Source organism: Gadus chalcogrammus, chromosome 20 (genome assembly GCF_026213295.1).
Source record: "Gadus chalcogrammus isolate NIFS_2021 chromosome 20, NIFS_Gcha_1.0, whole genome shotgun sequence".
NCBI classification, from domain to species: domain Eukaryota; kingdom Metazoa; phylum Chordata; class Actinopteri; order Gadiformes; family Gadidae; genus Gadus; species Gadus chalcogrammus.
Window position 1 is genome coordinate 300,145 of NC_079431.1, and position 12,852 is coordinate 312,996.

General features: G+C 48.4%; 1 protein-coding gene across 4 annotated transcripts; it reads left to right on the forward strand.

Moving 5' to 3' along the window:
• Positions 1-605: 605 nt before the first annotated feature.
• grb14 (growth factor receptor-bound protein 14) lies at positions 606-12,590 on the forward strand. 4 transcript variants are annotated; one of them, XM_056579934.1, is made up of 13 exons: positions 606-846; positions 4,640-4,796; positions 5,562-5,683; positions 5,802-5,876; positions 5,983-6,120; positions 6,708-6,818; positions 6,971-7,066; positions 7,187-7,249; positions 8,145-8,261; positions 8,561-8,630; positions 10,184-10,271; positions 12,153-12,246; positions 12,406-12,590. In XM_056579934.1, the coding sequence occupies exons 2-13, from the start codon at positions 4,721-4,723 to the stop codon at positions 12,550-12,552; spliced, it is 1,197 nt and encodes a 398-aa protein (XP_056435909.1). In that variant the 5' UTR covers positions 606-846; positions 4,640-4,720; the 3' UTR covers positions 12,553-12,590. The 4 variants fall into 4 exon arrangements, with proteins under 4 accessions (XP_056435909.1, XP_056435907.1, XP_056435908.1 ...); XM_056579932.1 differs by lacking the exon at positions 606-846 and adding an exon at positions 854-1,213; XM_056579933.1 differs by lacking the exons at positions 606-846; positions 7,187-7,249 and adding an exon at positions 854-1,213.
• Positions 12,591-12,852: the final 262 nt, after the last annotated feature.

Genomic DNA, 12,852 nt, shown 5'->3' on the forward strand with positions numbered 1-12,852 from the left:
GCCCTCATTTCAAAAGCTTGTCTCAGAATGTTGCACAGCTTTATGTCTCTTAATAAGGATAGGAGAGAGAGGACAGGAAATACTGAAACACAAGCAGGGTTAGGGTCAGGGTTAGGGTTAGGGGTAGGAGAGAGAGGACAGGAAATACTGAAACACACGCAAGGTTAGGGGTTAGGGTTAGGGGTAAGGGTAGGCGTAGGAGAGAGAGGACAGAAGATGCTGAAACACAAGCAGGACGTGTGAACGACTGCATGGGTTGGAGGTCACGTTTCAGATGGGAGGAAGTGGTTCTGTGTGGGAGGAAGCAGTTCTGTGAGTCTGCAGACGAACAGAGTGAGAGGCAGCACACAGCCCAGAGCAACGCTGCAGCATGAAGCCTCCTTCAGCAGAGGCTCTGCACAAAGGACTCAAGGCCGGCCAGCAGGAATGTGGTTCTTTGATAAGGACCTTCTAACGTGACCGATACAACACCTGTCCAACTGCTTAAAACACTACACCACACCCACTACATCTCCCACTGCCTCCCACTGCACCTCCCACTGCCTCACACTGCACCTCCCACTGCCTCCCACTACTTCTCCCACTGCCTCCCACTACACCTCCCACTGCCCCCCACTACACCTCCCACTGCACCTCCCTAGGTTGTCCGCACTGCGGGTGGAGCCGACGGGTGGAGCCGACGGGAGGGGCTGTGGTGGAGGAGATGGACAGACAGACGTCATGCCGTTGGATGGTGTTGAGGCGTGTGCTGCAGGCCTGGTGTCTCCAGTCACCTGCAGCCAATGAAGGTGCTCAGCGCCTGAGAGGTGCCCTTGGTGGAGAGGCCTGCTCTTTCTGACCTCGTTGGTAAGCTTTCACCATGAGAACTCCTGTTATCTTGTTTATGAGAAGTGTCTTTCCAAGGAAGAGAACAGGAAAAAAGTTTGAACCTTTTCAAGGACGTAGGAGGAGTTTGTTTTCTGGGGGAAACTGGTTTTGTGTCGTTTCTCACACCACCACTGTCTGGAAGTTACTCCAGGGTTTCTGTCCACCCCAACGTCATGGGGGATAGCCTGTCCAGTACGCGGTAGCCTGATATCCTCGGATACTCCATATCAACATCATGTATGGATCTTGGTCCTTACATTGACGCTTTATCCAGAGGAAAAGGATGAATTTCGGAGCCAGAAGAGTCACCCTACCAGCCATCACTCCTCTCAGTCTTCAGAAGCGGGTATGAGGGTATCTTATCAATAAGGGTATCAATAAGGTACAGAGGGTATGAGGGTATCTTATCAATAAGGGTATCAATAAGGTACAGAGGGTATGAGGGTATCTTATCAATAAGGGTATCAATAAGGTACAGAGTGTATGAGGATACCTTATCAATAAGGGTATCAATAAGGTACAGCGGGTATGACGATACCTTATCAATAAGGGGAATAAATCAGGTACAGCGCTCTGGACGTTATTGTCTTTTGAGTCGTGGTTATTCGAGTCCTCGTCAAATGTGGATTTTTGTTAACTGGTAATGGGTCAAAATGGTGGTGCCAAAAAGAAGGTTTTTACCGGGTTAGCCCCCTACTCTAGTGATGAGGGGTACAGACACCGGGTTAGCCCCCTACTCTAGTGATGAGGGGTACAGACACCGGGTTAGCCCCCTACTCTAGTGGTGAGGGGTACAGACACCGGGTTAGCCCCCTACTCTAGTGGTGAGGGGTACAGACACCGGGTTAGCCCCCTACTCTAGTGGTGAGTAGAGACACCGGGTTAGCCCCCTACTCTAGTGGTGAGGGGTACAGACACCGGGTTAGCCCCCTACTCTAGTGGTGAGTAGAGACACCGGGTTAGCCCCCTACTCTAGTGGTGAGGGGTACAGACACCGGGTTAGCCCCCTACTCTAGTGGTGAGTAGAGACACCGGGTTAGCCCCCTACTCTAGTGGTGAGGGGTACAGACAGCGGGTTAGCCCCCTACTCTAGTGGTGAGGGGTACAGACACCGGGTTAGCCCCCTACTCTAGTGGTGAGGGGTACAGACAGCGGGTTAGCCCCCTACTCTAGTGGTGAGGGGTACAGACACCGGGTTAGCCCCCTACTCTAGTGGTGAGGGGTACAGACACCGGGATAGCCCCCTACTCTAGTGGTGAGGGGTACAGACACCGGGGTTAGCCCCCTACTCTAGTGGTGAGTAGAGACACCGGGGTTAGCCCCCTACTCTAGTGGTGAGTAGAGACACCTGGTAATAACCAGTGCAGTAGCTAGGGTAATAACCAGGGTAGTAGCTAGGGTAATAACCAGGGTAGTAGTTGGGTAATAACCAGTGCAGTAGCTAGGGTAATAACCAGGGTAGTAGCTAGGGTAATAACCAGTGCAGTAGCTAGGGTAATAACCAGGGTAGTAGCTAGGGTAATAACCAGTGCAGTAGCTAGGGTAATAACCAGGGTAGTAGCTAGGGTAATAATCAATGCAGTAGCTAGGGTAATAACCAGTGCAGTAGCTAGGGTAATAACCAGGGTAGTAGCTAGGGTAATAACCAGTGCAGTAGCTAGGGTAATAACCAGTGCAGTAGCTAGGGTAATAACCAGGGTAGTAGCTAGGGTAATAACCAGGGTAGTAGCTAGGGTAATAACCAGGGTAGTAGCTAAGGTAATAACCAATGCAGTAGCTAGGGTAATAACCAATGCAGTAGCTAGGGTAATAACCAGGGTAGTAGCTAGGGTATTAACCACTGCAGTAGCTAGGGTAATAACCAATGCAGTAGCTAGGGTAATAACCAATGCAGTAGCTAGGGTAATAACCAGGGTAGTAGCTATGGTAATAACCTGGTCTCCATGGCTACCGGTCACATGGGCTGGGAGCTGAACCTCAGTCAGGAGGGAGTCTCTGTCTTGTGCATTGATCTGTTTCTATTTAATGGTAGGAGCTCCTGTCCCTACAGCTCTATGAGTCCACCTGAAGCTGTTGGTAGTGCTATGACTCCACCTGAAGCTGTTGGTGGTGCTATGACTCCACCTGAAGCTGTTGGTGGTGCTATGAGTCCATCTGAAGGTGTTGGTGGTGCTATGAGTCCACCTGAAGCTGTTGGTAGTGCTATGAGTCCATCTGAAGGTGTTGGTGGTGCTATGAGTCCATCTGAAGGTGTTGGTGGTGCTATGAGTTCACCTGAAGCTGTTGGTGGTGCTATGAGTCCACCTGAAGCTGTTGGTGGTGCTATGAGTCCACCTGAAGCTGTTGGTAGTGCTATGAGTTCACCTGAAGGTGTTGGTGGTGCTATGAGTCCACCTGAAGGTGTTGGTGGTGCTATGAGTCCACCTGAAGGTGTTGGTGGTGCTATGAGTCCATCTGAAGGTGTTGGTGGTGCTATGAGTCCATCTGAAGGTGTTGGTGGTGCTATCAGTCCACCTGAAGGTGTTGGTGGTGCTATGAGTCCACCTGAAGGTGTTGGTGGTGCTATGAGTCCATCTGAAGCTGTTGGTGGTGCTATGAGTCCACCTGAAGGTGTTGGTGGTGCTATGAGTCCACCTGAAGGTGTTGGTGGTGCTATGAGTCCATCTGAAGGTGTTGGTGGTGCTATGAGTCCACCTGAAGGTGTTGGTGGTGCTATGAGTCCACCTGAAGGTGTTGGTGGTGCTATGAGTTCACCTGAAGGTGTTGGTGGTGCTATGAGTCCACCTGAAGGTGTTGGTGGTGCTATGAGTTCACCTGAAGGTGTTGGTGGTGCTATCAGTCCACCTGAAGCGGTTGGTGGTGCTATGAGTCCATCTGAAGGTGTTGGTGGTGCTATGAGTCCACCTGAAGGTGTTGGTGGTGCTATGAGTCCACCTGAAGGTGTTGGTTGCAACTATGAGTCCATCTGAAGCGGTTGGTGGTGCTATGAGTCCACCTGAAGGTGTTGGTGGTGCTATGAGTCCACCTGAAGGTGTTGGTTGCAACTATGAGTCCATCTGAAGCGGTTGGTGGTGCTATGAGTCCATCTGAAGGTGTTGGTGGTGCTATGAGTCCACCTGAAGGTGTTGGTGGTGCTATGAGTCCATCTGAAGGTGTTGGTGGTGCTATGAGTCCACCTGAAGGTGTTGGTGGTGCTATGAGTTCACCTGAAGCTGTTGGTGGTGCTATGAGTCCATCTGAAGGTGTTGGTGGTGCTATGAGTTCACCTGAAGGTGTTGGTGGTGCTATGAGTCCACCTGAAGGTGTTGGTGGTGCTATGAGTCCATCTGAAGGTGTTGGTGGTGCTATGAGTCCACCTGAAGGTGTTGGTTGCAACTATGAGTCCACCTGAAGCGGTTGGTGGTGCTATGAGTCCACCTGAAGGTGTTGGTGGTGCTATGAGTCCACCTGAAGGTGTTGGTGGTGCTATGAGTCCATCTGAAGCTGTTGGTGGTGCTATGAGTCCATCTGAAGCTGTTGGTGGTGCTATGAGTCCATCTGAAGGTGTTGGTGGTGCTATGAGTCCACCTGAAGGTGTTGGTGGTGCTATGAGTTCATCTGAAGGTGTTGGTGGTGCTATGAGTTCACCTGAAGGTGTTGGTGGTGCTATGAGTCCATCTGAAGGTGTTGGTGGTGCTATGAGTCAACCTGAAGGTGTTGGTGGTGCTATCAGTCCAACTGAAGGTGTTGGTTGCAACTATGAGTCCACCTGAAGGTGTTTTTGGTGCTGCAGGTGATCAAAGTGTTCAACGAGGACAACAGTAGCCGGGCAGTGGAGGTGGAAAGGGGCGTGTCCGCCCGGGACATCTGCCAGATGTTCATCATGAAGAACTGCTGCATTGACGACCACTGCTGGACGCTGTTTGAACACCTGCCACATCTTGACATGGGTAAGGTTCTGTCGCCTACCACACAGCCCTGGTCATGTGCCGCTGGTCCCATTTTAGGCATGTTTCACCTGGTGAGGCATGAGAACGCATCGCATCGCCAGGACAACCAACATCCCAGCATCTTTAGTGCCATTTACATTCTGTCCAATTAGTCCCATCACAGCCAAACCTTTCCCAGTCTAGATCAATATGTCTATAATATATACACTTGGTTTTATATGTTTACAGTGTATGGTAACATGTTCCAGTGCATGTTTGGTAACATATTACAGTGTATGGTAAAATGTGACATTGCATGTATGGTAACATGTTATAGTGTATGGTTACATGTTACAGTGTATGCTAACATGTTACAGTGCATGTTTAGTAACATATTACAGTGTATGCTAACATGTAAAATTGCACGTATGGTAACATTTTACAGTGTATGGTTACATGTTAGAGTGCATGTTTGGTAACATGTTACAGTGTATGGTAACATGTAACATAGCACGTATGGTAACATTTTACTGTGTTTGGTAACATGTTACAGTGTATGGTAACTTGTAACATTGCATGTTTGGTAACAGTGTGTGTTACAGTGCATGCGGTTGGGATTTAGAAAAATGGGCATCCTCACTCTTTTCATCTTAGTCTCACTTCTACAAAGAGTCATGGTACCTTTTGGTTCCACCTCTGGAACCGAACGGTCCAGCTCAACTGCCCCACACGCCTCCCAGCAGAGGAGAAGGCCTAACCATTAAGGGTTCCTCCTGCGTCCGTCAGAGAGGACGATAGAGGACCACGAGGCGGTCATGGAGGTCCTGTCGAGCTGGGGGATGGACACAGAGAGCCGCTTGTGCTTCAGGAAGAACTACGCCAAGTACGAGTTCTTCAGGACTCCTCTGGTGAGCCCGCCGTGCCCCACAGTGCCTCCACCTGCTCTGTCTTCTTGAATGTATTTGACCCGGGATCTGAGCTGCTTCGGGGTGAATTAATGCTGCATGACCACTGCTCCGTCCCCAGGACTTCTTCCCAGACCACATGGTGTCCGTCTCCAATGAGACCAACGGGCTGATGGATCCTTCTCAGCTCATCCAGGTCCTTCCTCTCATGCGCTTCCTGTTGTTTTATGTGGTTCTGTTCTTTGGCGTTTAAGTTCCCGGTCCTACAGGTGGTTTGAGATGTTCTCTCTCCACCCACGCAGACCTTTCTGAACTCCAGCATGTGTCCAGAGATCCATGGGTACCTCCATGCCAAAGAGCAGGCCAGGAAAACCTGGAAGAGGTTATACTTTGTCTTGAGAAGATCCGGACTATATTTCTCTAATAAGGGAACTTCTAAGGTTGGTGAATACATAAGCAGAGGAAATCCTATCCTAGTGACTACTGTGATAGTGACTATGCTATGCTATAACTAAACTGTGCTATTGAGTATGCTAGGCTACTGACTATTCTGTACTAGTGACTATGCTATGGTAGAACCCATGCCATGCTACTGACTATGCTATGCTAGTGACTATGCTATGGTAGTAACTATACTACGGTAGTAACTATGCTATGCTAGTGACTATGCTGTGCTAGTGACTATACTATGGTAGTAACTATGCTATGCTAGTGACTATGCTGTGCTAGTGACTATGCTATGGTAGTAACTATGCTATGCTAGTGACTATGCTGTGCTAGTGACTATACTATGGTAGTAACTATGCTATGCTAGTGACTATGCTGTGCTAGTGACTATCGTATGCTAGTAACTATGCTATGCTACTGAATATATTATACTATTGACTATGCTTTACCAGCGACTATACTATGTATAGACATAAATATATACTACTATAGATCTGCTATAGATCAAAGGCAACAGATCTATTTCGAGATGGGATATGAGTATCATATCATAAAGGTGTGTTCTTCTCCCCTGCTCAAGGAGCCCAGACACCTCCAGGTCCTGGCCGAGTTCAGGGACAGCGATGTGTACTCCCTCCTGTCAGCCAGGAAGCTCCAAGGGGCGCCCACAGATTTCGGCTTCTGTCTCAAGGTAACTTCACTTTGAAGTTGCTGCTGCTTTAATAATTTCTCAACAACTTTGCGGCCTTTGGCACTGCAGAGACCGTGAGGCCTGCATGTTAAGAACAGGCTCTTCTAGAAGAAGGAACTCCCTCTTTGTTTCCATGACTACGTGTGGTCCAGGCGTCAGAGTCCGGCTCCTCCAGGAACATGAAGATGCTCTGTGCAGACGACCAGCAGTCAAGGACCTGCTGGATCACAGCCCTGCGCCTCCTCAAGGTCTGTGTGTCTGTCTGTCTGTCTGTCTGTCTGTCTGTCTGTCTGTCTGTCTGTCTGTCTGTCTGTCTCTCTGGTGTTTCTACAGCATATGTATGGTGTTTGTTGTTGCCTGTGTTACAGTATGGGTTGCAGCTCTACCAGAACTTCCTCCAACCTCATCAGAAACAGAAAGCCTCGCCTATGGTAGGTCAGAGGAGGCATCGATGGGAACTCTTCTTCACATGCCTGAAGGAGAGGCCCTGGGCAGCAAGGTGGCATCATGGTGGTGTCATGGTGGTGTCATGGTGGTGTCATGGTGGTGTCATGGTGGTGTCATGGTGGTGTCAAGGTGGTGTCATGGTGGTGGCATGGTGGTGTCATGGTGGTGTCAAGGTGGTGTCATGGTGGTGTCAAGGTGGTGTCATGGTGGTGTCATGGCGGTGTCAGGTTGGTATCATGGTGGTGTCATGTTGGTGTAATGGTGGTATCATGGTGGTGTCAAGGTGGCATCATGGTGGTGTCAAGGTGGTGTCATGGTGGTGTCAAGGTGGTGTCATGGTGGTGTCATGGTGGTGGCATGGTGGTGTCAAGGTGGTGTCATGGTGGTGTCAAGGTGGTGTCATGGTGGTGTCAAGGTGGTGTCAGGTTGGTGTCATGGTGGTGTCAGGTTGGTGTCAGGTTGGTGTCATGGTGGTGTCATGGTGGTGTCAAGGTGGTGTCAGGTTGGTGTCATGGTGGTGTCAGGTTGGTGTCAGGTTGGTGTCAGGTTGGTGTCAGGTTGGTGTCATGGTGGTTTCATGGTGGTGTCAGGTTGGTGTCAGGTTGGTGTCAGGTTGGTGTCAGGTTGGTGTCATGGTGGTTTCATGGTAGTGTCAGGTTGGTGTAATGGTGGTTTCATGGCGTTGTCAAGTTGGTGTCATGGTACATTGGATCTGGAGTGACCTCCCCCCATCTGAACGGCCGCATTCTGAATATTTTAGAAATGGAATGGCCTTACGTTATCTGGACACTAGGGGGCGGCAGAACCTCGGTCAAAGCGCTCCGCCAGCTGAAGTCATTGTAACCGTGTCCCTGTATGCACGCATCGTTCCGCCTTCAGAGGAGCATATCTGAGAGTTCCCTGGTCGCCATGGATTTCTCGGGGCAGAGGAGCCGCGTCATCCAGAACCCGTCGGAGGCTCTCTGCGTGGCAGTGGAGGAGGGGCTATCCTGGAGGGTCAGTAACTCATTACAACCTTGAGCCTATACGTACATTATTGTTATCATTTGTTCATCATTTATTAGGTATTCACAGTATATTTGTGGATACCTCTTGGTCTTGTTAGTGAACATTTCGCAAGAACTTGTTATATTTATTCTATTATGTATATTTTATTATGTTTATTTTGTTATGTCTTTATATTTTGGTATATATTTACAATTTATCATATATCTTTGATTATTTATGTAAATTTTAGCATACATATTTTGATATTTATGTTTATTTTATTCTATATCTTGTTGTTCTTCCTTCAGAGGAAAAGCTGGCATCGCTTTAGTTCCTACGGCAGCCCGTCCACCTCCCAGGGCTCAATGATGAGCATGGGTAAACCAGCCTCCCTCTCTCTGTCTCTCTCTCTATCTCTCTCTCTGTCTCTCTCTGTCTCTCTCTGTCTCTCTCTGTCTCTCTCTGTCTCTCTCTGTCTGACTGTCTCCCTCCCTCCCTGTCTCCCTCCCTCCCTCCCTCCCTCCCTCCCTCCCTCCCTCCCTCCCTCCCTCCCTGTCTGTCTGTCTGTCTGTCTGTCTGTCTGTCTGTCTGTCTGTCTGTCTGTCTGTCTGTCTGTCTGTCTGTCTGTCTGTCTGTCTGTCTGTCTGTCTGTCTGTCTGTCTGTCTGTCTGTCTGTCTGTCTGTCTGTCTGTCTGTCTCTCTGTCTGTCTGTCTGTCTGTCTGTCTGTCTGTCTGTCTGTCTGTCTCTCCCTCTGTCTCCCTGTCTGTCTCTCCCTGTCTTTCTCTCCCTCTGACTCCCTTTCTCCCTGTCTGTATCTCCCTCTGTCTCCCTGTCTCCCTCTCTGTCTCTCCCTGTCTGTCTCTCCCTCTGACTCCCTGTCTCCCTGTCTGTCTCTCCCTCTGTCTCCCTGTCTGTCTCTCCCTCTGTCTGTCTGGCTGTCTGTCTCTCCCTGTCTGTCTGTCTGTCACTCCCTGTCTGTCTCTCTCTCTGTCTGTCTCTCCCTCTGTCTCCCTGTCTCCCTGTCTGTCTCTCCCTCTGTCTCCCTGTCTGTCTCTCCCTCTGTCTCCCTGTCTGTCTCTCCCTCTGTCTGTCTGGCTGTCTGTCTCTCCCTGTCTGTCTGTCTGTCACTCCCTGTCTGTCTCTCCCTCTGTCTCCCTCTCTGTCTGTCTCTCCCTCTGTCTCCCTGTCTCCCTGTCTGTCTCTCCCTCTGTCTCCCTGTCTGTCTCTCCCTCTGTCTCCCTGTCTGTCTCTCCCTCTGTCTCCCTGTCTGTATCTCCCTCTGTCTCCCTGTCTGTCTCTCCCTGTCTGTATCTCCCTCTGTCTCCCTGTCTCCCTGTCTGTCTCTCCCTGTCTTTCTCTCCCTCTGTCTCCCTGTCTCCCTGTCTGTATCTCCCTCTGTCTCCCTGTCTCCCTGTCTGTCTCTCCCTGTCTGTCTCTCCCTCTGACTCCCTGTCTCCCTGTCTGTCTCTCCCTCTGTCTCCCTGTCTGTCTCTCCCTCTGTCTGTCTGGCTGTCTGTCTCTCCCTGTCTGTCTGTCTGTCACTCCCTGTCTGTCTCTCCCTCTGTCTCCCTCTCTGTCTGTCTCTCCCTCTGTCTCCCTGTCTCCCTGTCTGTCTCTCCCTCTGTCTCCCTGTCTGTCTCTCCCTCTGTCTCCCTGTCTGTCTCTCCCTCTGTCTCCCTGTCTGTCTCTCCCTCTGTATCCCTGTCTGTCTCTCCCTCTGTATCCCTGTCTGACTGTCTGTCTCTCCCTGTCTGTCTCTCCCTCTGTCTCCCTGTCTGTCTCTCCCTCTGTCTCCCTCTCTGTCTGTCTCTCCCTGTCTGTATCTCCCTCTGACTCCCTGTTTGTCTGTCTGTCTGTCTCCCTGTCTGTATCTCCCTGTCTGTCTCTCCCTGTCTCCTCCTTGTCTGACCTGGGTCCCTGGTCGCTGCAGCTCTCCACCAGACCCAGCCGTGGTTCCATGGCCAGCTGTCCCGGGACGAGGCCCAGCGCCTGATCATCCAGCAGGGCCAGGTGGACGGGTGAGACCCCTGGAGAGACCACTAACGAGCCAACCACAACGAGCCGACACTAACAAGCTGACCCCTAACATGCTGACCCTAACGAACTGACCCTAATGAGCCGATCCTAACGAGCTGACACCTAACAAGCTGACGCTAACGAGCTGAACCCTAACGAACTGACCCTAACGAACTGACCCCTAATAAACTGAACCCTAACGAGCCGATCCTAATGAGCTGACCCTTACGAACTGAGCCCTAATGAGCTGACCCCTAATGAGCTTAAGCCTAACGAGCTGACCCTCACATGCCGACCCTAACGAGCTGACCCTAACGAACTGACGTCTAACAAGCTAATCTTAACGAGCCGACCCTAACGAGCTGACCCATAACGAGCTGACCCTGATGAGCTGACCCCTATCGAGCCGACACTAACGAGCTGAACCCTAACGATCTGACCCTAACGAGCTGACCCCTTACGAGCTGCCCCCTAATGAGCTGACCCTAACGAGCTGACCCTAACGAGCTGAAGCCTAACAAGCTGACCCTAACAAGCTGACCCTAACGAGCTGAAGCCTAGCAAGATGACCCCAAAGAAGCTGAACGCCTTTAGCCGTAGAGGATTTCAGAGGGAAAACAGCTGCAGCTCTAGCTGATTTTATTAGCTCCAAACGGCGAATTGCAAATGTTAAGAGAAACCTATGGTGGAAAGATGTGTTTGTTTAGGATTAGGCTACACTGAACAAGAGCATGCCAGTACTGATGCAGTGAGTAGACCTACGACAGAACTGTAATGCCTGATGGCTAACAGAGGCTAGCTCACATCCTGCTGGAGGTGTGAACACTACAGTGTAATGACCTCACATCCTGCTGGAGGTGTGAACACTACAGTGTAATGAGCTCACATCCTGCTGGAGGGTTTAACACTACAGTGTAATGAGCTCACATCCTGCTGGAGGCATGAACTCTACAGTGTAATGAGCTCAAATCCTGCTGGAGGTGTGAACTCTACAGTGTAATGAGCTCACATCCTGCTGGAGGTGTGAACACTACAGTGTAATGAGCTCACATCCTGCTGGAGGTGTGAACACTACAGTGTAATGAGCTCACATCCTGCTGGAGGTGTGAACACTACAGTATGATGAGCTCACATCCTGCTGGAGGTGTTAACACTACAGTATGATGAGCTCACATCCGGTTGGAGGAGTGAGCACTACAGTATGTCAAGCTCACATCATGCTGGAGAAAAAAAATTAAAGGATAATGACCACCCCTGCTATCAATGTCGTGCATATATTGAAAATACAAATTTGAAACTAACATCTAGCAGTAATTTTCTAAAACTAGATTATGCTGCATTATATATCATAAATATCTTATTTTATATTTTTTAAGGCTGTTATTCAGTCACACTGAGTAGATTTTTTTCCACCAAGGACTGGGATGAATTAATAATTAGACTCGAGGAAAAATTATCCAAATAATTAGACTCGAGGAAAAATTATCCAAAAGTTCAAAGAAAGAATATATATCTGGGTTAGGAATAAAACAACCAAAAAAATGAATGAATCAAAGAATGACTAGAGATCTAATCAGGTTGAAAAACAGTATCTTGGTATTTCTTTCCACGTTTTATTTCTAAGCAAAAATACTTATTTTGCCAAATGACCTCTAGGTGTCACTGTCGTCATTTTAGAAATGTATTAATGTTTCCAACAAAGCATTAAATGGAGGGCGGAAAATGCTGTTCTATGAAATTCATACAATAAATGAAAAAAATATTTACCATTAATATGACAAAAAAATGATGAAAGTCATTTAGTCAACTTTTGAATTCAAGAATCAATGTCAGGCAGGCTACTTTAGAGGACTTATGTGTTTCTGAATGAATTCGGTCCTCAGATTGTTCCTGCTGAGGGACAGCCAAAGCAACCCCAACACGTTTGTCCTGTCACTGTGTCACCTGCAGAGGATCAGACACTTCCAGATCCTACCTGTGGGTTCTTTTACATGTAGCTTTAATATTATAACATCTACTGTGAATACTTTAATATTAGACTTCAATACTCAATACTTTACATGAGCTTTAATGCTCTACATTAGCTTTAATGCTTTGACATTAATCTCCAGTAACGTGCGTGTCTATGGTTTTTAGGTGGACAATGATGGGGAGATGTTCTACAGTCTTGACGACGGCCAGACGCGCTTCGCTGACCTGGTCCAGCTGGTGGACTTCCACCGGCTGAACCGCGGGGTCCTGCCCAGCCAGCTGAGACATCACTGCGCCCGGCTCGCCCTGTGACACCGCCAGGACCTGGGCACTCAAACCCCTGATCTCTATAGAACTATAGAACTATATATATATATATATATATTATGTACAGTATATATATATATATATATATATATATATATATATATATATATTATGTACAGTATAACCCTGTATGACAGTAAAGTATCTATATATATATATATATATATATATATATATATATATATATATATATATATATATAAATATACATATATCTATATATCTATATATATATATATATATATATATATATATATATATATATATATATATATATATAAAAAC

Coding starts and splice junctions, on each gene's coding strand:
- grb14 (XM_056579932.1), top strand. CDS start 1,151: ATGAATTTCGGAGCCAGAAGAGTCACCCTACCAGCCATCACTCCTCTC. Junction 5,684..5,801: donor AGTTCTTCAGGACTCCTCTG/GTGAGCCCGCCG, acceptor CTCCGTCCCCAG/GACTTCTTCCCAGACCACAT. Junction 12,247..12,405: donor GACACTTCCAGATCCTACCT/GTGGGTTCTTTT, acceptor TATGGTTTTTAG/GTGGACAATGATGGGGAGAT.